Genomic DNA, 25,708 nt, shown 5'->3' with positions numbered 1-25,708 from the left:
GCCCTAAATTGCCTGGAACTCAATATGTAGACCAAGCTGGCCTGGAACTCACAGAAATCCACCTGTTTCTGCTCCCTGAGTGTTGAGATTAAAGGCATGGGTCACCTCACCCTGCATGACTTATTTTTAAAGAATTGTCTTACTCCAGAGAACTACAGACTCACTTCACTTACAATGTTGAGCTCCCTCCACCCCTTTAAAACAGCATTCCATGTAGCCCAGGCTAGATTCAAACCCACTATGTAGCCAAGGATGACCTTGAACTTCTGATCCTCCAGCCTTCACATCCCCATTTCTGGAATTATAGATACTTGACACAGTGCCCAGATGCTGTGTCTGGCATCAAATCCAGGGCCTGGTCCACACTAAGCAGGCATGCTACCAACCTGGCCACCTCTCCAGCTCAATGCATTTTTTTTTCAAACATTGCCTCCTCAAAGAAACTATTCAGGGCCACTGTCTTTAAACTAGTATCTCATTATCATGTGACCATACCCAGATGCCTCCCCAGACACACACGTGCATGCACACCGCCCAGTAAACTCTGAAAGGCAAGGATGCATCTATGATCTGTCTAATCATTTAGCAAGGGTCCTAGTAAATATTGGGTGCTGATAGCTGGTTGCTGAATGAAGGAGTGAGTGAATGAGTGACTGAGGAGGCTGATGACCTCCACCAGACGCCTGATTTGGGGCCAACACGATAAGCAGAGGACGTAGGAGCCAGCCGGGGGGTCCTGTTAAGTGTGCCTTCTCTCCACTACAAACTCTACCCTTCCCCCAGCTGGAGCTCATCGGACACAGTATCTTTGATTTCATCCATCCCTGCGACCAAGAGGAACTCCAGGATGCCCTGACCCCCAGGCCAAGTGAGTGCCCTGCAAGCCCAGACCCCACTTTTCAGGGTAGGAAACTGACCCAGCCCTCCTCTCCCTGATCTGGAACACCTGCATAGAGAAAAGTGGAGAGAACTGGCTATGCCCTGAGTGCTCCCTTCCTTGAGTGCTCCCTTCCTTGAGTGCTCCCTTCCCTGGGGACTCCCTTTCCTGGGGACTCCCTTCCCTGGGGACTCACTTCCCTGAGGCCTCCCTTTCCTAGGGACTCCCTTCCCTGAGGACTCCCTTCCCTGGGGACTCCCTTCACTGAGGACTCCCTTCCCTAAGGACTCCCTTCCCTGAGAACTCCCTTTCCTAGTTCCCGCCCCAGCTTTGGAGATGAGGCTGGGAGACTTTAAGATTTTATTTTTGCCAGATGTAGTGGCACATGCATTCAATCCCAGCCCTCGAGAGGCAGAGGCAGGAAGATCTCTGTGAGTTCGAGGTCAGCCTAGTCTACATAGTGAGTTCCAGGACAGCCAGAACTACAGAGAGACCCTGTCCCCCCAAAAAAATAGAAAAGGAAGGAAGGAAAATTTTATTTTTATTTTCTTTTTTGGGGGGGGTGGGGAGACAGAAGGGATGATATGATCATGCATGTGAGTGCAGGTGACTTCAGAGGTCCGAAAGTGGGTGGTTGTGAGCTGCCTGACATAGATTTTTGGGATCCAAACTCGGGTCCTCTACAAGAGTAGTACCCACTCTTAACCGTTAAGCCATCTCTGAGGCTGGGGAGACTTTAACATTCACTTAGTGGCATGTCCCCTCCCTGTGCCTTCCCAGGCCTGTCCAAGAAGAAGCTGGAAGCCCCCACAGAACGCCACTTTTCCTTGCGCATGAAGAGCACACTCACCAGCAGAGGGCGCACGCTCAACCTCAAAGCTGCCACCTGGAAGGTAGGCTGGGCCTTGTCTCAATGGGGTGGGTCTGACCCCTGAAGATCTCACTCCCTATTGGATTTGGGGTCTCACGGGCTCAGAGATTTGCTGGAACTCCTTCGGACTGAGTCGATAGGGTATTAGAGCGCCTATGAATTGAGTTTCCCGGCGCCAGACATTGAGGATGGAAAAGGTCCTCCGCCTCCTGAATTAAGTTTCCCGAGGGTTGGAATGAGGATCCCAGAGCTCCTCACGACTTTCTAAAATAATCAAGGATCTTTTCTCCCTATGAGACCTAGACGCAGGTCTCCCAGCCCCGTGGGGAGCCTAAGGCTAAGATGGGTACTGACAACGCCCCACTTCACCTAAAGGTGCTGCACTGCTCAGGACACATGAGGGCCTACAAGCCTCCTGCACAGACGTCCCCCACCGGGAGCCCTCGCTCCGAGCCTCCCCTGCAATGCCTGGTGCTTATCTGTGAAGCCATCCCCCACCCAGCCAGTCTGGAGCCCCCTCTGGGCCGGGGGGCCTTTCTCAGCCGCCACAGCCTGGACATGAAGTTCACGTACTGCGACGAGAGGTAGGCAGTGGCTTTGTGCAGGACCACACCCATCCACCATCTCCTCTGGTTGGTTTTGCCCCAATATTCATTCTCTCTCTCTCTCTCTCTCTCTCTCTCTCTCTCTCTCTCTCTCTCTCTCTCTCTCTCTCTCTCTCTCTCTCTCTCTCTCTCCCCCCCCCCACCCCCCGGCTCTCCTCCCTTCCCCCTCGCCTTAAATGTCTAACCACCTTCTGAGGGAGGGGATTACAGGCGAGCTGGGGATGGAACCCAGGACTTTGTGCATGCTAGGAAAGCACTCTGCAGACGAAGCTACGTCCTCAGAAGCAGTGACTCTAGGTTCTGACTTCTTGGGCTTCCACCCTGGGTCTGTAACATTGACCAAGTGACTTCATCTCTCTGCCCCTCAATGCCCTCAGCTATCCTGTAAGAGAACAATGTCCCCCTGTCTTTTACCCCTGCTCTCAGTACTCCTGGCCTTGCATAGGGCAAAGTACAATGCAAGTGTCTCGTTTTTCAGTCTATATCCATTTTCATTCTTCCTTTTTGGAGTTTCTGCTCCATCTTCATGCTTCTTTCACATCATTTTCTTTATCTTCTCTGCCTCTTCATTTTCCACCTTTCCTACACACACACACACACCATATTATTTTCTTTTTTCACTTACTTATTTACTTATTGTTGTGGTACAAGGGGTGGAATGCAGGTCCTCACACATGCTTGGCAGGTGTGCTACCACTGAGCCACACACCCCAGCCCCTCACTGGGGAATTCTAGGCAGGGGCTCTACCACTGAGCCACACCCCTCAGCCCCTAGAGAATTCTAGATTCTACCACTAAGGCATGCCTTAAGCCTTTGGTTTTTTTGAGATATGGCCTTGCTGAATCTCAAGCCTCAAATTCACAATCTTGCCTCAACCTCCTGAGTGCTGTTATTACAGATCACCACACTCTACTCTCTTTCTCTGTTTCTTAACACCCCCCCCCCCCCCCCGCCTTTCTGTTGCTGCCCTGTCTCTCATCTCGCTGTTGTTGACACCTGCCCATTCCCTCCATCTGGGCCTTGACCAGTACCTCTCCGTTTTACTCCAGGATCGCAGAAGTCGCTGGCTACAGCCCTGACGACCTGATTGGCTGTTCTGCCTACGAATACATCCATGCACTGGACTCCGATGCAGTCAGCAGGAGCATCCACACTTGTAGGTGACCAACATGTCCCCAGGCCAGAGCCAGCTGCTGCATGGCCCCACCTAACAGCAATCCCTGGTCTCCTAAACAGAAAGCCCAGGGCTTTGTGGGACTCCTGCCTCCCCCTGAACCCCAAATGCTAGGGCCTGCATTTTTGTCTTCAGTGACCTCTCATTCCTAATTCCAGCTTCCTGAGCTTTCTGTCCCCAAGTGTCTCTGCTGTGACCCTGACCCCTATCCATCCTATCCCCAGTGCTGAGCAAGGGCCAGGCAGTAACGGGGCAGTATCGCTTCCTGGCCCGGACCGGAGGCTACCTGTGGACTCAGACTCAGGCTACAGTGGTGTCAGGGGGACGGGGCCCCCAGTCAGAAAGTATCATCTGTGTCCACTTCCTGATCAGGTGAGCAGAGGGATGTAGTGTGTGTGGAGGGATGCATAGGCAGACCTGTGCATTGTGCATGCATAAGGAAGTGTATATGTGTGCCTGTGTGGAATACATATGGCCATAGGAATATGCATTTGGATCTCTCTGTGTATATGTTTTTGTTTTGTTTTTGTCTTTGTGTTTTAGAGACAGGGTTTCTCTAAGTGGCCTTGACTGTCTTAGAACTCTATGTAGACCAGACTGGCCTCAAACTCACAGAGGTATACCTGCCTCTGCCTTCCAAATGTTAGGATTAAAGGTGTGTACCCCCGGGCCCTTTGCTAATTTTTAAAAAAATTTATTGGTGGTAGTTCTGTGGGCTGGAGAGATGGCTCAGCGGATAAGAGCACTGGCTGTTCTTTCAAAAGGACCTGGGTTCAATTCCCAGCACCTACATGGTGGCTCACAACCATCTGTAACTCCAGTCCTAGGGAATCGGGCACCCTCTTCTGTGGGCACTACACATACATGGTGCACAGTCATATAGGTAGGCAAAGCATCCATACACATAAAAGTAAGTAAATATATATTTTGCTGGACGGTGGTGATGCACGCCTTTAATTCCAGCACTTGGGAGGCAGAGGATCTGTGTAAATTCAAGACCTGGTCTACAGAGCGATTTCCAGGACAGCCAGGGCTGTTACACAGAGAAACCCTGTCTCAAAAAACAAAACAAAACAAAACAAAAAAGTGTATTGGTGTTTTGAGATAGAGTCTTATGTAGTGCAGGCTGGTCTCAAACTCACAGCAAACTTCCTGCCTCGGGCTCTCGAGTGCTAGGATTACAAATGTAAACCACTAGGTCCAGACCAATAGTTCCTTTCTCATGGTAACTAGTGGTCATTGGAGAATGAATGGACCAATGTTTATTTATCCATGTGCCATCTGGGGGACTTTAGGCTGTTTCCTGTTTAGGGGGATTATACAAACAGCCATTATAAACATTCTCAAGTGGGATTTTGTGAGAATGAACATTTTCATTTCTCCTGGGTAAACATCTAGGAGTGGAATGGGTGGGTCATATGTTTCCATGAAAATTTAACTTTCTAAGGAACTGAAAAAACTGTTTTCACAGTGCTGTGTCATTTTGCATTCCCTTTAGCGGTTTATGTGACTTTCAGTGGTCTCCATCCTTGCCAACATGTCATATTCCTGCATATTTTCACTTTAGGAATTCAAATTGATAAAATTTGGAGTAGAGTACCTGCTTAGAATGACCCACAGAGGAACTGGGGAAATGGCTGGGGGCCGGGAGTGGGATGGGGAGCTGAGCTCTGTCTGCATAGCATCTCTCAGAGAGCAGCTGGGGGCATGGCTCAGTGGTAGAGCCCCACATAGAGTCCACAAGTGAGGGGCTGGGAGTGTGGCTCAGTGGTAGAGCCCCTGCCTAGAATCCCCAGTGAGGGGCTGGGGGTGTGGCTCAGTGCTAGAGCATTTGCCTAGAGTGCACCAGTCCAGAGACATTCAGTCACATGTTTAAGGCCACACAGCTCAGAAATGGCAGAGCTGAAATTTGAACCCAAGCTGGTAGCTTCAGAGTCCTTGTTATCAACCTCTGTGTAGTGATGCTTCACTGAGAGGTGTTTGTGGAATGAATAAATGAATGAGCTCCATGTGGCCTGTATGCACATATTTGACACCAAATACATGGAGGTTTTTGTGTGTGTTCTTTTCCTCTAAATACTTGGGTGTCTACAGGCATTCCTCTCTGTCTGTGGGTACCGAGTGTGTGCTGTGTCACTGTGGACATTCTGTCCTCCAAGGGGATAAAGGTGGCTGTCTTAAACTGGAACGTCCCCAGGACAGGTTTAGTGAGGGTAGAGTCATAACTTCTGCGTTCTGCCCTATGGGATTGCTTATGCTAATGGATGCAAATGAATGCATGGTCCTCAACCTCAGACCCACTCCCCCAAAACCAATTTACCCAGCCAGCATTTGAGTTGTCTCCAGAGCCAGAGACTGTGGGATGGGAGGTGCGGGGGACAGAAAAAGGATGTATTTATAAACCTGTTCCCTTGAGGATGGAGATGTCTATGAATAGAAGCTTCTTAAATAAATGCTTATTCATAGAAACGTAGCTATGAATTCTTCATATTTGGAAATGTAATGAAGAATATGGTTCTTTTTTCTTTTTTGAGACGCAATTTTCTATAGAGCAGACCAACATCCAATTCACTATGTAGCTGAGACTGATCTTGAACTCCTGACCTTCTTGCTTCTGCTTCCTAAATCTTGGGATTATAGGCAGCAGCCATCAAGCCCAACAAGTTCTGTTTTGTTTTGTCTTGTTGAGACAGGGTCTCATGGTAGCAGCTCAAGCCAGCCTCGAACTCTCAAACTTCCTGCCTCAGCCTCCCAAGTACCAGAAGGTATGCTGGCTCCACCACTCCAGGCTTTAAAGTTTCTTTTCAACACCACTGCAGGAGCTAGGGACATAGCTCAGTGGAGGAGGGTTTGCCTAGCAAGAATGAGGTCCTGGGTTCAATCCCCAGCCCAACAGACAAACCCATAAATACATAAATGCCATTACAGATTGAGTCTCCCTTATGCTAAATGTTTGGGAGCAAAAGCATTTCCGAGGGGCTAGGGACGTAATGTAGCTCAGTTGGTAGAACACTTGCCTAGCATGCACAGAACCCAGCGTTCCACCCCCAGACCCCATAACCTGAGCAGGGTGGTATGTGCCTGTAATCCCAGCACTCAGGAGGTAAAGACGGGAGAATCAGAAATTCAAGGTCAGCCATGGCTACTTAACGAGGCTGAGGCCGGCCTGGGCTACACGAGACTCATCTCAAAACAAACAAAATAAATCCTGGTGAGAAAGCAGTGTGGGAGATTGTTTCCTGGCAAATCCCCTTCAGTTTCTAGGTGATGTGGCCTCTGCAGGAAGACACTGGAAGCAGCCGCCTGGGAGGCAGGTGGGTGGGCACGGATACTCGATGACTCCTACTTTTCTTTCTCCCCGCCCCGCTCCCAGCCGGGTAGAAGAGACAGGCGTGGTGCTGTCCCTGGAACAAACGGAGCAACACACTCGCAGACCCCCTCAGCGGGGTACCTCCTCGCAGAAGGGTATCCCTGGCAACGGTCTAGGTATGGATCAAGGCCATGGTGTCTTCAGGACCCCTAGAGGAAAGGTCAGAGGCATTCGCGTGGTTCACAAGACCCCGTGGGACCGGCTGCTGCCTCTCTCCCCTTGACCACGCACCCACCAAGCCACACCGATTTCCTCTCAGCTTTCGGGACACGCCGCACTCCTTTTTTTATTCACTGCCTTTCCACATGCAGTTCCTCTGCTTAGAATGCTTTTCCCTGCAGTCCTCCCTGTATCCAGGAGTGCCATGATCGCTTGAGTTTCCTGTCTCCTCTTCCTCCGCTGTCCTTCCCTAGGCTCACACTTCCCTACTCCTTGTCGGGGAGGGGGTCTCCAGCCAGTCCCAACACACAGGAATGGAATGGCCAGATGCTGTTCACAGCCCCTAGGCCCTTCCTCAAGGACCCTCCAGGGCGCCACGGCAATCTGACTATGAAATGGCCTAAAATGCGGCCCTCCGGCCACTCCTCTCCAGCAGTAAACACAATGGCCATCTTCACGTGCTGTTGAAGATGTAACCGTCATCCTCTAGGCTGAGCACAGCAGAGCAGGGGCTGGCCCTCGGCCCTGTGTAATCTCACTGTGTTCCCTTCATCCTGCAGACCCACCTGCCCCCCGGATCCTGGCCTTCCTGCACCCTCCGGCCCTGAGTGAGGCCTCCCTGGCTGCTGACCCTCGCCGTTTCTGTAGCCCAGACCTGCGCCGCCTCATGGCACCCATCCTGGATGGGCCTCCCATAGCCACCACCCCCAGCACCCCACAGGCTACACGGAGACCCCAAAGTCCTCTTCCGGTAAGCAGTGCCACCTCTCCCAGCATACAGAACCTGTGCTGCTCCGGCCTCGGGCTTGAGCCTTGCTGTTCTCTGTTTTCAATTTCTCCATCTTAGGGATGAGATGGGGTTTCTCTAAGACCTAGGTTACAAGATAAATATGGTGGCACACACCCATGATCCCAGTACTTGGGAAGCTGAGGCAGGGGGCTTGAGTTTAAGGCCAGCCTAAGCTACACAATGAAACCTTGCCTCAAAAATATCAGAACAGCCAAGCATGGAAGTGCACTCCTGCAATACCAGCACTTGGGAGGCTGAAGCAGGGAGAGTTCAAGGCCAGCCTGGAACAAGATCTTGCTTTAGTTTTCCTTTCTGTTGCCGTGATAAAGTGTCATGACAAAGGGAGCTGGAGAGATGGCCCAGTGGTTAAATGCTTACTCTTGCAGAACACCAGAGTTCAGTTCCCAGCATCCACACTGGATGGCTCACAACCACCTCTAATTCCAGCTCCAGAGGATCCAACACCCTCTTCTGGACTCTGTGGGCATCTGCACTCATGCGCACATGTGCCTGCATACGCGTTCACAAGTGTGCACACGTGCGCACACACGCACACACACACACACACACACACCCTCAGAAAAGAAACTCCAGGGGGGAAAGGGTTTATTTTGACTTGCACTTCTGGGTTTTATTTTATCATTGCAGGAAAGTCACAGTGGGAGGAGCATGAGACCATAGGTCATATCACATCTGTAGTCAGGGGGCAGAGAGGAATGAATGCATGTTCCCTTGTGCTCAGCATCATTTCTCCATTCTTAGGCAGTTCGGGACCCTTGACTAGGGAATGGTGTCACCCACAGTGGACTGGGTCTTCTTGCATCAATATTAAGTTTGTGTGTGTGTGTGTGTGTGTGTGTGTGTGTGTGTGTGTGTGTGTGTTTGTCTACATGTACGTATATGCACAGCATGTGTGCCTGCTTCCTGTGGCAGTCAGAAGAGGGCATCAGATGCCCCAGAACTGGAGTTATTGGATGGTTTTGAGCCACCACGTGAATGCTAAGAATCAAACCTGGATCCTCTGGAAAAGCAACAAATTTTCTTAACCACTAAGCAATTTCTCTAGCCCCTGCCTCCATGAACTAAGATGATCACCCACAGACATATCCACAGGCCCACTCAATATGGACAATCCTTCTTTCCAGCTGATTCTAGGCTGTGGCAAGTTGACCAAGCTAACCATCACAGACCCTGCCTCAAAATTAAATGAATGAATGAATACAAGAATGATGAGACACACCTGTAATCCCAGAATTTGGAAACTAGAGGCAGGAAGATCCTAAATTCTAAGTCATCCTCAGCTATATTGTGAATTCAGGGGTCACCTTGGACTATGTGAGACAATGTCTCAAAAAAATAAAACAACCACCACAAAAACAAGCAAGCAAACCAACAAAAACACCTTTGTTTACACTGCTATTTGACCCCCTGCAAGCTCTAAGACCCCCTACCCCTCCCCCAAGATCTTACGGTCAGCACTTCCAGACTCAGTCTCCTGTGTTTCTGCTCTGTTTCCCTCCAGGCTGATCTCCCAGATCAGTTGCTTGGGGGCTTAGAGAATGCATGCAGACTCTCCACTGCCCGGAAAAACAAGACTGTGGAGACAGATCTAGATAAAGCTCAGGTGAGGACTGGCATGGAGGGGGTCACCTTATCTGGCTTTACAGAAGGGTGGTGGGATGGATGGATGGATGGATGGATGGATGGATGGATGGATGGATGGATGGACGGACAGATGGATGTCTGTGTGGGTAGATGGAGAGAGAGAGAATTGGATAGGTAAACTATTGTTTCATTGGCTGGGCATGGGAAATGGAAGACAGAAGGATGGAGAGGGAGACAGAAAGAAATGAGAGACAAAATGACAGAGCTAGAAAGGTAAGAGAGAGAGGCAGTGGCAGAGAGACAGAGAAACAGGCATCCAGATAGAGACAGAGAAAGACAGTGATGGGGGGCAGGGGGTACAGAGACTTGGAGAGACACGGAGACAAAGAAAGGGAAAGATGGAAGGAGACGGAGAAGGACAGACAGGGATATAGAAAGATAGGGGTTAAGAAGAGATAGAGATGAAGAAGGGGGAGAGACAGACACACAGAAAGGAGACAGACAGAGTGACAGAGAGTGAGAGACAGGGACAAAGAATAGATACAGAAACAGAGTGCAGAGATGGAAAGACAGAGCTATGGGCAGAGCTGGGGAGACATGGTCAAAACCACAAAGACACAGCTGTTGTTGTTTGGTTTTGGCCTTTTTGGGGGGCCCCCGCCACCCAGCTCCCAAATAAATCACACACGGAGGCTTGTTATTACTTTTGAATGGCTGGCCTTAGCTTGGCTTGTTTCTTGCCAGCTTTCCTTAACTTTAAATTATCCTGCTACCTTTTTGCCTCTGGGCTTTTCCTGTTCTCCTACTCCGTGGCTTGCTGTGTATGCAGCTGGGTGGCTGGCCCCTGGAGTCCTCCTCCTTCTCTGGCTGCTAGCTCTCCGCTCTCCTCCATCTCTTTTCTTCTTTTATATCAACTGTCTGCCTGCCAGCCCCCACCTTATCCTTTCTCCTGCCTTGCTATTGGCCAGTTCTTTATTAGACCATCAGGTGTTTTGGACAGGCACAGTAACACAGCTTCCCAGAGTTAAGCAAATGCAACATAAACAAAAGTAACACACCTCAAAGTAATATTCCACAACACACAGCAGGAGATAGACACACAGAGACAAAGACAGAGTGACATAAATGACAGTGGTCACTGGTATCGTGCCTTACAGTTAAATGGGAAAGACGGGCAGCATCATGTCCTTTTAACCCCAGGCTGTAGCTAAGTTTTCCTGTCTGGCCCACAGTCAGGACAAATCTCTCTCACCTGCCAGTCCCACAACCGCTCAGACCCGACCAAGTAAACACAGGGACTTATATAGGTTTCAAACTGTATGGCCGTGGCAGGCTTCTTGCTAACAGTTCTTACAGCTTAAATTAATCCATTTCTATTAATCTATACCTTGCCATGTGGCTTGTGGCTTACCAGTACTTTACATCTTCCTTGTCATGGTGGCGGCTGGCAGTGTCTCCCTCCCCCAGCTTCCTGTTCTCTCAATTCTCCTCTCTGTTAGTCCCATCTATACTTCCTGCCTGGCCACTGGCCAAATCAGTGATTTATTTATTGACCAATCAGCAACACATCTGACATACAGACCATCCCACAGCACTTCCCCTTTTCTTTTCTTAAAAAGGAAGGTTTTAACCTTTATACATCTCCAAAGTCAGCTTGGTATATTTGGGAATTTGGGCGTAGCTTCTCTTACTACTTCCTGCTGGAGGGGGGCGCTGTATCTTATGGGGACACAAAGAATATTTTAGGGTTATGAAGTAGTCCATGAGGGTGTATTGTCTGAGCCAGTTGTCTTGAAACGGTTCTGGATGTTGGATCATCTGGGCCATGGTGTCATCGGAGACCTTTCAGGTGGTCTTGGCTGGTCAAACCTGATGTGTCTTAATCTGGAACAAATCCATAGCCTCTGGCTTTCTGTGGAAACAAAAGCAGAGCCTCCTTTCCAAAGCAACATATCCTTACATCCAAATTTTGAAGTCAAGGTACCTTTAAAATATACATTTTGGCATAACTCAACAGCTTTTGTAATCAAATGGTTTTTTTTTTTTTAGTTACAAATATCAAAGAGAACATAATACAGATTCTCTGTGTGGTAGCCATCTTTACGTGGCTTATTTTTTTATATTAGCTTGAGCCTATTGCTTTGAACTGTAGCCTTCTAAGCCTGAAACGGCGCTGACGCTGCTGGCTCCGCCCACTTCAGCTTCCCAACATGGCGGTGATACGTTTTCTGCCAGCTCTGGAAGCCATCAACTCTCAGAAATAGTGGGTCTATGCTTCTATCAAAGCAGCGTGTAGCCCAGAAACCTCTTTTTTTTGTTTTGTTTTGTTTTGTACTAGCAAAGGCTAAATCCACCACACAGCTTAATGTGCCACTTGCAGAGGCCTCATTCCCACCATACTGCAGGTCGAGCGCGCACACCAGAAACCCACAAGTAGCTCAAACCGGCAGCTGCCGCTCATTTGAGAGAGACAATTAGGAAGCTGTTTTTAGCTCTTTTTTTAGGTTTTAGGTGGAAACTCTTGCCCCACGTTGGACGCCAAATGTAGATGTATCCAACCTTCTTATTAAATAAGAAACACAGAACCAATGCAAAGAAGAAAGCCAAGAGGTCAGAGCTAAGAGCTAAAACCTTACCCTTCCTCCTGCGGTGGTCCTACCTCTCCGAACCAGAGCTACCCCTGTGTTAAAAGTCTTTATATAGAGTTCCTGTCCTGCCTTCTCATTGGTTGTAAACCCAACCACATGACCGCCTCCTCACGGCCTGTCTGTATAGGCCTCCAGGTTTTCCATGATTGGTACTAAGATTAAAGGCATGTGTATCCAATAATGGCTGTATCCCTGAACACATAGAGACTTACCCAGTTCTGCCTACCAAGTGCTGGAATTACAAGCGTACGCCACCACTGCCCTGCTTTCCTATGGCTTGCTAATAGCTCTGACCCCCGGGCAACTTTATTTATTAACATGCAAATAACATTTTAATACAAACAAAATATCACCATACCAGGCCACCTGACTGATCTCTGTGGAAGGGGACTGTACCCAAGGAGAATCACTGCAGCACCTTAGGAACTGACTGCCACACAGTCTTTGTACCTATTTGAGAGAAAATAGGTACAAAGGGCAGGAAAAACTTAGCGCTTCAGGCGAGCACCTCAGAGGAGTTAGCACCCAGCCCCCAGCCTAGGACCCTCCCCTCCCCACCCTCAGGCCATGGCTCCTGCTGTAAACTCCCTCCTACCCCCTTCCAGGACCCTGACACTCTGGACTTGGAGATGCTGGCTCCCTACATCTCCATGGATGATGACTTCCAGCTCAACTCCTGCGAGCAATTGCCCAGAACCCACCGCAGACCTTCCAGGGTGGCCCGCAGACCCCGTGCTCGGAGCTTCCATGGCCTGTCGCCCCCCATCCCTGAGCCCTCCCTGCTGCCCCGCTGGGGGAGTGATCCACGACTGAACTGTTCCAGCCCCTCCAAGGGGAACCTTCCCACAGCCTCCCTAATGCCTGGAACTCGGAAGAGGTGAGCCACAGTGAAAGCGGGGCTTAACACAGGCATATAGAAGACCCTTGCTCACTCTCCTGCATCAGCCCCATCCCTCAGCATGCTTCCTGTCTCCACCTCTCCAGCCAGGCCCTCCATGTTCCCAGCATATGCCAGGTTTGTTCCAACCCTTACCTGGAGGCCCCTCCACTGCTCTCACCATTTACCCAAATCCCACTGCAGCCAGGAATCAATCCCACATTTACACCTGACTTATTGACACTTTTTGTTACAATAAGAATAAATTGGCCGGGCGGTGGTGGCGCACGCCTTTAATCCCAGCACTCGGGAGGCAGAGCCAGGCGGATCTCTGTGAGTTCGAGGCCAGCCTGGGCTACCAAGTGAGTTCCAGGAAAGGCGCAAAGCTACACAGAGAAACCCTGTCTCGAAAAACCAAAAAAAAAAAAAAAAAAAAAAGAATAAATTGGGGCTGGGAATATAGCTCTTCAGTAGAGAACTTGCCTAGAATCCACCAAGCACCTGCCTAGAATCCCCTAGTGAGGGACTTGGGGGCGTGGCTCAGTGGTAGAGCACTTGCCTAGAGTCTCCCAGTGAGGGGCTGGGGCGTGGCTCAGTGGTAGAGCCCCTGCCTAGAGTCCCCCAGTGAGGGGCTGGGGCGTGGCTCAGTGGTAAAGCACTTGCCTAGCATCCCCAATGAAGGTTTGGGGATGTGGTTCAATGGAGGGCAGTTATCTAAAATCCACCAGTCCAGATACATTCAGTCACTTGTTTAAGGTCATGTAGCTCAGCCTCTCATTAGGGGATTCTAGATGCTCAACTACTGAGTCGTACTCCCAATCCCCTCACTGATGGGTTCTAGGCATATTCTCTAGTACTGAGCTATATTGCCATTGTAGGGAAATGGATGGATGGATGGGTGAGTGGGTGGATAGAGAGATGGGGAAAAGAATCAGTGGATGGGTAGATGGGTTAGGTAAATGGATAAGTGAATAGATAAAAATTATCAATAGATGCATGGATGGGGGGCTGGAAGGTGAATGGGTGGTTAGATGGATGGATGAATATGTGGGTGGAGAGAAGGATAATGGAAAAGTCAGTGGATAGATGAATGAATGGCTAGGTGGATCTTGAAAGGGTGAATTAATCAGTAGAAGAATGGAAGTATAGATGAATCACCAGATGGATGAATAAATGAAAGATAGAATGATAGCTGAATGAGTGAATGAATGAATGTATACATGAATGAATGAGTAGACAGGTAGGTGAGTGGATGGGTGGATAGGATGAGTGAGTAGGTGGGGAAAGGAATACACAGATGAATGAATGGATAGACAGGAGGGATGGGGAGAAGGTGAATGAGAAGGTTCATTGTACGGAAACTAATAAGTCACAGTGCAGATGAATGAGGTACGGTTGGTGAATGAGAAGGTTCATTGTATGGAAACTAATAAGTCACAGTGCAGATGAATGAGGTATGGTTGGTGGGTGGATGGGTGGATAGGTAGGCATGTATGTAAAGGACTGAACGGTTGTTTGGGAAGGTCATCAGCTTCTGACACGGGTACCCACACTTGCCCAGGTTTGATGTATTTTGAGTCTTGTCTGTGTCTCTGCAGGGCCCTGGCCCAGAGCTCAGAGGACAAGGGGGTGGAGCTGCTGGAAACAAAGCCCGCCAAGCGGTCCCCCAGCCTCGAACCTGGAAGCTTCCTGCTGCCTCCCCTCAGCCTGGTAGGTTTAGAGAGTTGAGGGTGGGGGTTCTGCAACCCTCTGAACCTAGCAGGTTTCAAACCTCCTGTTTTATAGATGGGAAAACCAGAGAGGGCCAGGGGCGGGCTGAAGGTCAGAGGGGAGGTCAGTGGTCCAGCTCCAGACAGGACCTTGATCCTCCAAGTCTGCTAATGAGCTTGAAATGACTTTGCAAATAGATGGCTAGCACCAGACTCGAAGTAGGCCAAGAGGAGTGAGGCAGTTCGTCAGATGAGGAGGAGTCTTCTCTGTTTCCATGGTCCCCCTCCAAAACGAGGCAGCCTCGGATCTGGAGGACCACTGCAGAGTTTAAAGAATAAACATTGAGTGTGGTGGCCACGCCCATAAGCCCAGCCCCAGAGAGACTCGGGAGGATGAGCAGATGGAGGTCAGCATGAACTACATAGTAAGACCCTGTCTCAAAAAACAAAGCAAGAAAAAAAGACCTATTGTGCACAACAGCAAAATCTGGTTTCTTTCATAATGCTTCCCTGGATTGTATGACTTCCACAATGCCTCTGTCTAATACCTCCCTATCTCCCAAAGAACTCAGCTCCAGAGTCTGCACAAACTGTTTGAATATGAACGGTGTGAGTGGTAGTATCAATAGCTTTCATTTACTTTGTGCTGATCCTGGCCACATGAAGTACCTCACAATGTTAACTTATTGATTCCTTATGAGTACACTTTAATATTATTTAATAATAATAAATATCGCCAGGCATGGTGGTGCACGCCTTCAATCCCAGCACTCAGAAGGCAGAGGCAGGTGGATCTCTGTGGGGTGTTTACCCACCAACCCCACAGCTCCCCAGAGTTTTCTTGAGTGTGAGCAGCAGGAAATATGAGATAGAAGGATTTATATTGCAGAGGATATTGCGGAGATAAACAGATAGAAAATAAAGGCTAGCCTCAAGAGGGCCTGGAACCTATTCCAACGGGCCCTGACTGTCTCTTCCCCAGGGTTTTTATAGAGACGCCAAGGGGTGGAGCAAAAGACCTCCTCCCCCAGCACAGCCAAGTGCAGACCATCCCAGACACCTGCACTCATGCCCATGGTCTAATCATCCTCTATGCGGACCTGCTGGGTAAAGCCACAAGGAACCTGAAAACAGGCTCCCACAGATCTCTGTAAATTTGAGGCCAGTCCGATCTACAGAGTGAGTTTCAGGGCAGCCAGGGCTACACAGAGAAACCCTGTCTCAATCAGTGTCATTATGGTGAGACAGTTACACACAGAAGTTAAGCAACATTATCAGTGACTCTAGATAGCACACTTAGATGGGGTGCTGAGAAGAATTTAATGACAGGATTGTCAATGGTGTGAGTACAGCATCTGCAAGTCCACAGAGCTGCTATAACATTGGGGCCAGCACTATCCCTACCCTTTAAGGCCTAACACCTTCCAGAGTAGGACACAGTCAACCCACCACAGCCCAGCAGGGAGGCAACTAGAACGCCACCTTCCTCCTCCTACACCTGCTAGGGTTGCCCATCATCTGAGTACAGCAGGAAAACACAGCAAAATTGCACAGCAATGGGGTCAGCCTCTTGGGACACAGAGGCAGGGAAAGGAAGGAGGACCACCCAGAGGGTATCTAGAACAGTGATTTCTAGTACTCACCAGACTCCAGTTAACCACTGCACCATACTGTCTTGTCAGATATGTGGTGGTGGTGGTGGTGGTGGTGGTGGTGGTGGTGGTGGTGGTGGTGGTGGTGTGGGGTGGTGGTTGGGATGATGATGATGCTGTTGATAATATTGATGGTGGTGATGATGCTGATGAGGGTGATAATACTGATGGTGATGATGTTGATGAGAATGATAATACTGATGATGGTGATGCTGATGAGAATGATAATACTGATGATGGTGATGCTGATGAGGGTGATAATACTATGGTGATGATGTTGATGAGGGTGATACTGATGGTGATGATGCTGATGAGAGTGATAATACTGATGGTGGTGATGCTGATAACAGTGATAGGGGTGATGCAGATGGGGCTGATGATGTTAAAGATGCTGTGCTGTTGTTGATGCTAATCATGCAAATAGTGATGCTGCTGCTGATGGTGATGATGTCATGGTACTGGTAATGACATTAATGGTGATACTGATGTTGATGCTGTTCATTCTAATGATGGTGATAATGACAACTCTGTCTCCCTAACTTCCCAGAGTTTCCTTCTGCAAGGTCGACAGTTCCCAGGGAACCAGCAGGATCCCAGAACCCCACTCTTAGATTCCCGTGAGCCCTTGGGTAAGTCACAACAGCCTGGATATGCAGAAACTTCAGGTCCCTTCTCCTCTGGATGGTTCCACAAATGATTAAGAGAAGAATGGAACCGTCTTAGGAGTAGGTGAAGTTAAGTAGGTGTCTTAGGGTTATATGCTGTGGTGAAATATCATGACCAAAAGCAACTTGGAGAAAAAAGAATTTATTTCACTTCCACTTCCACATTGTAGTCCATCATGGAGAGAAGTCATGGCAGGAACTCAAGCAGAGCAGGAACCTGGAGGCAGGAGCTGATGCAGAGGCCATGGTGGAGTGCTGCTTACTGGCTTGCTCCCCATGGCTTGCTCAGCTGCTTTCTTATTAGAACCCTGGACCACCAGCCCTGGGATGACTCCATCCACAAAGGGCTGGACCCTCACCCATCAGTCACTAATTAAGAAAATGTCCTACAGACATTCTTAAAGCCTGATCTTATGGGGGCATTTTCTGAGGTTCCCTCCTCTCCGATGACTCTAGCTTATGTCAAGTTGACATAAAACTATCCAGTGCAGAGGGTGCCCTCAGGCAGCCCTTCCCTCTTCTCCCGAGCCCTGTGGAGAGAAAGAGAGACCCTTGGGGTGGAAGCCAAGATCTGGTGGACCCAGATAGGGCTCCACTTCGAAGCTTGACCTAGTTGAAGTAATTCCACAAGGTAACTCCCAGCCACATGACTTTGGGACAGTTGCTGTGAAGCCTCAGCTCCCCTGTCTGTCAGTGGGAGCTTATGATGATAATTCTTACCCGGAGGATCTGTTTGGAGAAATGAGTTTGTGGAGATGCTGCATGGGCAGAATTCACCCAAGAACTGTGATGGAGTATGTGCTCAGGAAACACCTCCCCTTGTGGCTGCAGGGCGGGGCAATGCTGGTCTGCAGCCTTTTTAGCTTGTTTGTCTTTTTTTGTGGTGATCTTCCCCTGCAGCTATCAAAAGCTTTGGCTCCACTTGAAGCTTCAAATGGGTCCCGGGGATCAAACTCAGTGGTCTGTTCTCGCTCTCCAACATATGGCTTCTAAGGCTCGAATTCCAATGGTCAGGGTTTACAGCAAGCACCTATACCCACTGAGCCGTCCGGCCACGCTGCCTCCCTGCTTTTAGATGCAGGTGTGTATATGATTGGGCGCTAATTCTCTCCTGATTTACCTTCCCTTTTTCTACAGGCCTAGCTCCCTCGCTGCTCTCTCTCTACCAGCATGAGGAAACTATCCAGCCCAGGAACCGCGGCCCACCAGCAGCAGGATTGGCCCAGGCCCGCTGAGTCAGCCCTCCTCCCAGTTCCCTGCTTCTACCCCAGAAAGGACTCAATCCATACTCCTCACCAGCAGCCCACACCCAGGATGGGGCCTCTCTCCTCTGAGTGCCCTCCACAGCCCCCAGCCAGCCTCAGTCCTACCTCAGCCCCCCAACCCTCTGCCTTCACCCATTCAGGGGCTTCTTGGAGTGTTCACAGCTCAGTTACCTCTGGGAGGGGGTGTGTGACCCCTCCCCATCTCCTCTCAGGACTTCCCTTGGGGTTCTCCATAGTTGGTTATCTCACTCTCTCTTTCTCTGACTCTCTTTGCTTTATTTGGAAGAATGAAGGGTTCGGAGAGTCAGGGGTCAGTCTCTGATCCTGGCCCCATGGAGTTTGGACAACCATAATCACGTTTTTCTGTTTGTTTGTTTTTGTGTTTGGTTTTGGTTTTCCGTCACCCTTCTATCGGCTTTACTTTGTCCTTTTCACGGTAACGCATTCAGGTACTCTCCATTGCACAGGGCCCACAGCAACGCGGGACTCTGATCTTCCCCCTCCGCGGTGGCAAAGGTGGGGAGACTCTGGGTCAGACCTCACCCCCAGTGACTTGTGGAGTCTCAGCCTCCCAAACTGCCACCCAGCTCTGCCTGCCCTTTCTGCTCCTGACTTCCTGCTGGCACCAACCTTGCCTGAATAATGACTTCATGTGTGATCTTCCTATTTTAGGGGTAGGCAGCAACTTCTTCCACTCAACAGAGCCATAATCTCTGACCTTCCCTGGATCTAGAATACTTGACTCCTGCCTTCACTGTTTGTAGACTATACAACCACCTCTGGCCTTCCCTGGTGTTAGGCTTTACCACTTTCCATCTTCCCTGGTTCTAGACAACAAGACTCAGGGCCATCCTTGTGTTTAGACCTTGCAGCCCCTGGTCTTAGTTGGTTCTAGAATGTATGCCCTTGGGCCTTCCCTGGTTCTAGAGGCCTGGGGGCTCTCTGGTTCTAGATTTTCCTACTTCCTGGTTCTAAAATGTACAATCCATGGTTTTTCCCTGGCTCTTGGATTCCATACCCCTCATCCATTGCTATTTCTAGACTGTGAGGCCCGTAGCCTTCCTTGGCTCTAGACTATGCTACCATTGGTCTCTGGTTCTAGACTTATGACCTCTGGCCTTCCCTTGTTCTAGACACTGTAGCCTCTGGCCACCATGGTTCTAAACTGTGTTATTTCTGCCGTCTTCCATCCTAGACTGTGCAACCTCTGATCTTCTCTCTTTCTAGTCATTCTAGACATTCTCTGGTCTTTTACCTGATTTGAGACTGTACACTTTATGACCCTACTGCTGTTCTAAACCATGCCACTTCTCTGGCCTTTTATCTCATTCTAGACTATAGGCCCTCTGATCTTCCATGGTTCCAGAGCAGTGGTTCTCAACCTTCCAAATGCTGCAGCCCTTTAACACAGTTCTTCACGTTGTGGTGACGACCCCCAACCATAAAATTATTTCATTGCTACTTCATAACTGTAATTTTGCTACTGTTATGAATCATGTAAATATCTGTTAGGCAGGCTATCTGATATGCAACTCCCAAAGGGGTTGAAAGCCACAGGTTGAGAACCACTGTTCTAGACTATACAACCTGTGACTGTCTTTGATTCTAGGCTATGCTACCTCTGGTCTTCATTGGTTCCAAACTATGTGACTGCTAGCCTTCTCTGTCATTCCCTGGTCCTAGACTGTCCTGTCATTGACTTCCCCCTGGCTCTAGACTGCATCACCTCCAACATGGTCTGCTACAGACCTCAGTTTCTTCAAACCCTTCTAATTCCAGATCTCGTAGTCTTCAGCTCTTTCTTGGACTGGCTCTCACAGCCCCCAATTCTGTCTGTTTTCAAACCTCACAGTGTTTTAAAGTGTGGTTTGAGTTACATAATATGTAAGGCTTTCTGGGTCTAGAGCCTACAACCACCAGAATCTCATCCTGTAGTTTCCTCTGGTTCTAGACTTCTTAAAAATCCCTCTGGTTCCCATCCCCTCTGTTCCCTGTCATTGCAGACTGTTTGTGTGTGTGGTATTGAGGATTAAATCCAGGACTTCCCACCTGCTAAGCAAGCACTCTACCACTGAGCTATATCTTTGTTTTATTTTGAGACAGTATCTTGATCGATTGCTCAGACTAACCTTGAACTCATTCAGTAAACCTAGGCAAGTCTTGAACTTGTGATCCTCCTGCCTTAGCCTCCCAAGTAGCTGGGAATTTCAGGCCTTTGAAACTGAGCCTATTTGATCTTATAACTGACAGTTCCTTCTTGTTTCTAGATCCCACAACTCCAAGCTTCCTGTTGGTTCCAGTCTTTCTGATCCGTAAGATACTTGGTTTCAAATCCAGATCTCATTTCTAGATCATTTTGGTTTCAAACCTCATGATATCTATCTTATTTCTGTTCAGGTTTCTGTACTCAAAAATTCAAGAATTGCTTTCCCCCAATAAGGAGGGGTAAAGCGAGTTATGTCTTGAACTTGGAGCTGGCTCTTCTGGAGCCAGACACCATGTGCCCATTCTCTTGGGTTCTAGATTTCACTACCTCCATCATCCCCAGGTTTTAGATTATGCAAACTCTAGACCTTGAAACTTCCAAGATGCTCTGTTCTCAGATGACCTGATGATCTGCCTATTACTGAGCTTCAAATATCAAGCCAGAGGGTAGTGGTGCACACCTTTAATCCTAGCACTTGGGAAGCAGAGGCAGGTGGTTCTCTTCCAGTACAGCCTGGTCTATAGAGCAAGCTCCAGGACAGCCAGGGCTACACAGAGAAACCCTGTCCTGAAAAAACAAAACAAACCCAAAAGAAAAAAATACCTTCTGGGTTCTGTTACCGTTTTGAGACAGTGTCTCAAAACTCACTGGCCATTAATTTACTATGTAGTCAGGGATGGCTCATGATACTCCTTCACCCACCTCCCAAGTGCTGGGATTACATGCATGCCTAGTTTTATGTGGTGCTGGGGATTGAACCCAGAGCCTCATGCATGCTAGGCAAATACTCTACCAACTGAGCTACACTCAGCCTCTGTAAAGGTCTTCTCATTCTAGACCTTGTCCCATGAGCTCCTTTGGTTCTAGATCCCACAATTACTAAATCCTCCTTGCTTCAGATCTTATGACTGAAATTTCCCTGAATCTAGAGCACATCTTGAAAATATCAGTTGATAATATCTTGCCTTATATATTTCTCTAGTTCTAAACCTTAGAACCCTGACTCTTTCTAATTCTAGATTGTAAGATCCCAGAAATCCCTGTGGATTCTAGAACTTAGTTTTTAGGCTTTTTTTTTTCCAGAGAGGAGGCAGGATTTCACATATCTCAGGATGGCCTCCAGCTCACTATTACACAAGGATGACCTTGAACTTCTGATCCTCTACCCTCCACTTCTCAAATGCTGGAATTGCAAGTGCGCATCATCATACTCACTTTATGTGGTACCAGGGATGAAACTCAGCTTTGTGCATGACAAGCAAGCACTCTTGTCAGCTGAGACACATGTCCTCTCCTAGGCCCTTTCTAATTCTGCCATTACTCGTGAGTCACTGGGGTTCTAGGCTCGTAGTTTCCAATTGCCTCTGGCTTCCCATCTTTCTTCCTCAGGTTCTGGAATGCAGTCTCCAAGTGGGCTTGTTGTAGAATGTCTCCTGTTGTAGAATCTAGAACTCACTCTGTAGATTCTCTTGATCAAGATCTCCCATCCCTTGACTCTTTAGGTCCAAATCTAATCCTTCTAGCTCTGTTCTGGGCTTCCCTACCCTCACTGTGCTTGTCTCGGTTCTTCCCTTGACTCTCAAGTCTTCCCATTCCAAATCATCTGCTCATGAACTTCATGCTCAAGCCCCTCCCTCCTGTCTCATAGCCCCGAAAATTCTCTACCCTAGAACCTCTTTCACTCCTCACCCCAAGCCTCCAGGCATGCACTTAACCTTAACTCTACTCCCAGGTATCTAGGAACCTGGGGCTCCCTCCCCTCCTTAGGGGATCCATAATCCAGCCGCACAGGCACACGCACAGCCCTATCTGCATATCTTGGGGTGGGGAAAGAGGGCAGGACCCCCTCAGCTGTCTCCCACCATCTATGAGTCCTCCTTACCCCTAGCTTCCTTCTACAATGGTGCTACTCTTGGTCTTCCACAGGAAAAGGCTCCCCTCTCTGTCCCATTCATGACTCTAAGGAAGGCACCACACAATCTGTCTTGTCAAGAGGTGGCCTGTCCAGGTGCTACAGGGAAAAGGGTGTGAACCTCTCTCCCCTCATGGGTTTTGTGGGCCCTCAATGGAAGGAACTGTCCTGGCTAGGAGAGAGGAAGGACATGGCCCAGCCATGCTGGCTCAGAAACCCAAAACTGTCTCCAAAACCACCATAAAGACCTCGCCTTGGTAGGCACCAGACAGACGTGTGTGGACTCATCTGTGGGGTCACTTTGGAGGGTGTGGGCGCACTGTGTAGAGCTGGTATCCATTGTCTGTTTGTGGACAATGAGACAGAGTCTATTGTAGGCCAGGCTAGCCTCAAACTTGTAGCCAAGGATAACCTTCAACTTCGATCCATCTGCCTCCACTTCTTAAGTGCTGGAATAACAGGGGCGTACTACTACATTTGGCTTCCATGTTACTTTATGATTCCTGTGTGTGTGTGTGTGTGTGTGTGTGTGTGTGTGTGTGTGTGTGTGTGTGTGAGAGTTGGGGTATGCGTGCATGCCATTATATGTGGACATCAAGGACGACTTGCAGGAGTTGGTTCTTGCCTTCCACCATGTGGGTCCTGAGCATCACGCTCTCAGGTCATCAGGCTTGGTGGCCGAATCTTTACTTGCTGACACTCCTGGAAGCCTGTGGAGTTTGTTTGTTTAATTCGGGATCTTATTTATCCCTGTCCAGGCTTTGACGCACTATGTAGCCAAGAACTTCTGATCGTCCTGCCTTTATCTCCCTAGTGCTGGGATTACAGGCATGCTTCACCATACCTGTTTTATCTGGTCCTGGGGATTGAACCTGGGAGCTTGTTGCATGCTAGTCAAGCACTCTACCAGTTGATCTACATCTCCAGCCTGGCACTGTGGTTTCTTTTTCAATGTCTGTGTGATGTTGTGATACTGCATATGTGTGTGGGACTGTTTAGTGCAGTAATTCCAGAAGAGTGAGTGAGTGTGTGTCTGTGTCTGTGTGTGTGTGTCTGCGTGGGAGATTCTAAGTCTGCAGATTCCTGTGTAGGAGGGTGTGTCTGTTCTGTTTCGTCTCTGTACATGTCACTCTTCTATCCCTCTCCCTTGTTCCTCGCAGGCAGGAAAACCACTTTGAAGTGGTTGCATTTGCTGTGCCTTCTGCTTTAAATGTCCTTCCTGAGGATGTACCTCGGTTGGTAAAGTGATTGCCTAGCATGCATCAAGGCCTGGGTTCCACCCCCAGCATCACATCAAACAGGGCTTGATGGCACGACCTTTAGCGCCAGCACTCACACTGAAGGTGGGAGGGTTAGGAGTTCAAGGGAATCCTACAGGCTGAGTTTAAGGCCAGCTGAGGCTACATGAGACCCTGTCTTTAAATAAATAAATAAATAAATACCTTTCCCCCTCTGCCCTCATTTGCCCACCTAACTCATACTTCAGATCTCTGGTCTAACACTCCTCCAGGAAGCCATTCTTGCATCTCCCAGTTGGACAAGGTCCTTCTAACCCCCTGAAAGTCCCCTCATTCCAGCAATATTCACCCTGTCAAACTCCAGACTACCTGTACAGGACTCAATATGGAGCATCCTTCTGTTCGCCTCCCATTCAAACACTGTAACTCATATGAACTTTTGGTTTGGTTGGAGTTTTCTAGCTGGGAAAAAAAAGAGAGAGAGAGAGACTAAAACAGGGTCTGACTCTATCTATTACCCAGGCTGACCTGGAACTCACTAAATAGCTCAAGCTGGCCTCAAACTCATGGCAATCCTTCTCCCTCCGCCTCTCAAATGCAGGGACTGCAAGTGTAAGCCACCAGGCCAGGCTTTTCTTAAACCTCTGCATTTATATTTGGGCACCATGACTATCTCCTCTTTAGAGAGGAAATAATAGAAAGGGTGATGCCTTGCCCAAGGTCATATAGTCTCAGGAAAAGTCTGAGCTGGATTCAAATGTATTAGAACAGATAACTGCCTCGAAGGAAAAAGAAAAAAGAAAATTCACTATCTTACATGATTCCACCGGCACAGACAGAGGCAGTCAAATAGGAACCTAGTGTCCAGGAATTAGATTCAGATTCTGACTTTCAGTGAGACTTTTCAGGAGTTTATTGAGTCCTGTGAACCTCAGTGTCTTTACATGTAAAATGGACATGATACCAATTCCTACTTTCCAGGGTGATTGTTGGTTGTGGTCAGGGGTGGAGGTGGGGTCAAGCTGATACAAAGCCTTTAAAGCACTTACAGAGTCTAGCCTGAGAAGGAGTTAAAGAAGCTAGAGCAGGAAGATACACTGCCTTAGGTGGAGTTCTAAAGGGAGCAGTGCGGTCTGGAGATGTTGCTAGAGGCCAGACTAGTCACGGCTTCTCATCAGAGAGGGTTTAGATTTTCTCCTAAGAGAGCTGGGGAGCCACGGAAGGCTGGGGCGGGTGCCAGCCTTACAGTGTTCCAGCAAGATGCCTCTGACTGCCATATGGAAGGTAAACAGGAGGAGGGAGGAGGGACGCAGCACCAGAGGAGGTTGATGCTGTGATCCAGGCAAGGGAAACGCAGACAGCAACCCGAGTGTCATTTAAGAGATTACGTTGGTGTGGTTGGTTGTGTTTGTGGCAGGGTCTCATGTATCCCAGTCTGGCTTTGAAATTCCGATCCTCATGCCTCCACCTACCAAGTGTTCAGATTACAGAGGTGCATCTTTCAGCCTGGTGTTATGTGGCGCTGGGGATGGAACGCAAGCCTGGAGCATGCTAGACAAGTACTCGACCACATGGGCTACATCTCTGGTCCTTTAAAAGATTTTGCTGGGGCCTGACATGATGCTGAAAGCCTTTAATCCCAACACTTGGGAGGCAGAGGCAGGTTGATGATCCCTGTTGAGTTCAAGGCCAGCCTGGTCTACTAGCAAGTTCCAGGCCAGCCAGGACTACATAGTGAGACCCTGTCTCACAAAAATAAAAAATTATTTAAAAAAAAAATTCTGTTGAACCTAGAACAAACAAGATACAATTGATACTTGCTCAAGACTTGGAAATCAGGATGCCCTGTTAATAATCCAGAAAAACTGATTTGCCAAGGTTCAGGCTTTATTTGGTTTCCTTGAGGAACATTTTCCAGAAGGGTCATTGGGGCGACAGGAGGAAGACTTGTTCAAGGTCACAAGAGTAACGGGCAGCACCCAACTCTGGAGCAGGTTCCCGGTGGGGCAGGGTGCGGCACAAAAGCAGCTCCACCCGCCGGAGGCATCGCAACCCAATCGCCAAGCCTAAAGGAATCCCGACTC

At 48.9% G+C, this 25,708-nt stretch overlaps 1 protein-coding gene and 1 non-coding gene across 8 annotated transcripts in view; one reads left to right on the top strand and one right to left on the bottom strand.

The window, feature by feature from the left end:
* Hif3a (hypoxia inducible factor 3 subunit alpha) overlaps window positions 1-22,655 on the top strand; it is a 31,884-nt gene extending 9,229 nt beyond the window's left edge. For all 7 annotated transcript variants that reach the window (XM_052763328.1, XM_052763325.1, XM_052763327.1 and 4 more), the window contains 12 exons: window positions 784-868; window positions 1,658-1,770; window positions 2,124-2,332; window positions 3,404-3,510; window positions 3,753-3,900; window positions 6,902-7,014; window positions 7,618-7,808; window positions 9,370-9,471; window positions 12,706-12,977; window positions 14,576-14,687; window positions 16,886-16,967; window positions 18,141-22,655. In XM_052763328.1, the coding sequence (XP_052619288.1) occupies window positions 784-868; window positions 1,658-1,770; window positions 2,124-2,332; window positions 3,404-3,510; window positions 3,753-3,900; window positions 6,902-7,014; window positions 7,618-7,808; window positions 9,370-9,471; window positions 12,706-12,977; window positions 14,576-14,687; window positions 16,886-16,967; window positions 18,141-18,238 (1,632 nt within the window). In that variant the 3' untranslated portion in view covers window positions 18,239-22,655. The remainder of the gene's footprint in view (window positions 1-783; window positions 869-1,657; window positions 1,771-2,123; window positions 2,333-3,403; window positions 3,511-3,752; window positions 3,901-6,901; window positions 7,015-7,617; window positions 7,809-9,369; window positions 9,472-12,705; window positions 12,978-14,575; window positions 14,688-16,885; window positions 16,968-18,140) is intronic.
* On the bottom strand, window positions 21,213-21,284 carry Trnaa-agc (transfer RNA alanine (anticodon AGC)). Its single transcript has one exon. It is a non-coding gene; the product is annotated as a tRNA-Ala (tRNA).
* Window positions 22,656-25,708: the final 3,053 nt, after the last annotated feature.

Source organism: Peromyscus californicus, unplaced genomic scaffold (assembly GCF_007827085.1).
Source record: "Peromyscus californicus insignis strain IS unplaced genomic scaffold, ASM782708v3 Scaffold_4__1_contigs__length_199733344, whole genome shotgun sequence".
NCBI lineage: Eukaryota > Metazoa > Chordata > Mammalia > Rodentia > Cricetidae > Peromyscus > Peromyscus californicus.
The sequence above is the reverse complement of the archived record's forward strand: the minus strand, read 5'-3'. Positions and strand labels throughout refer to the sequence as shown.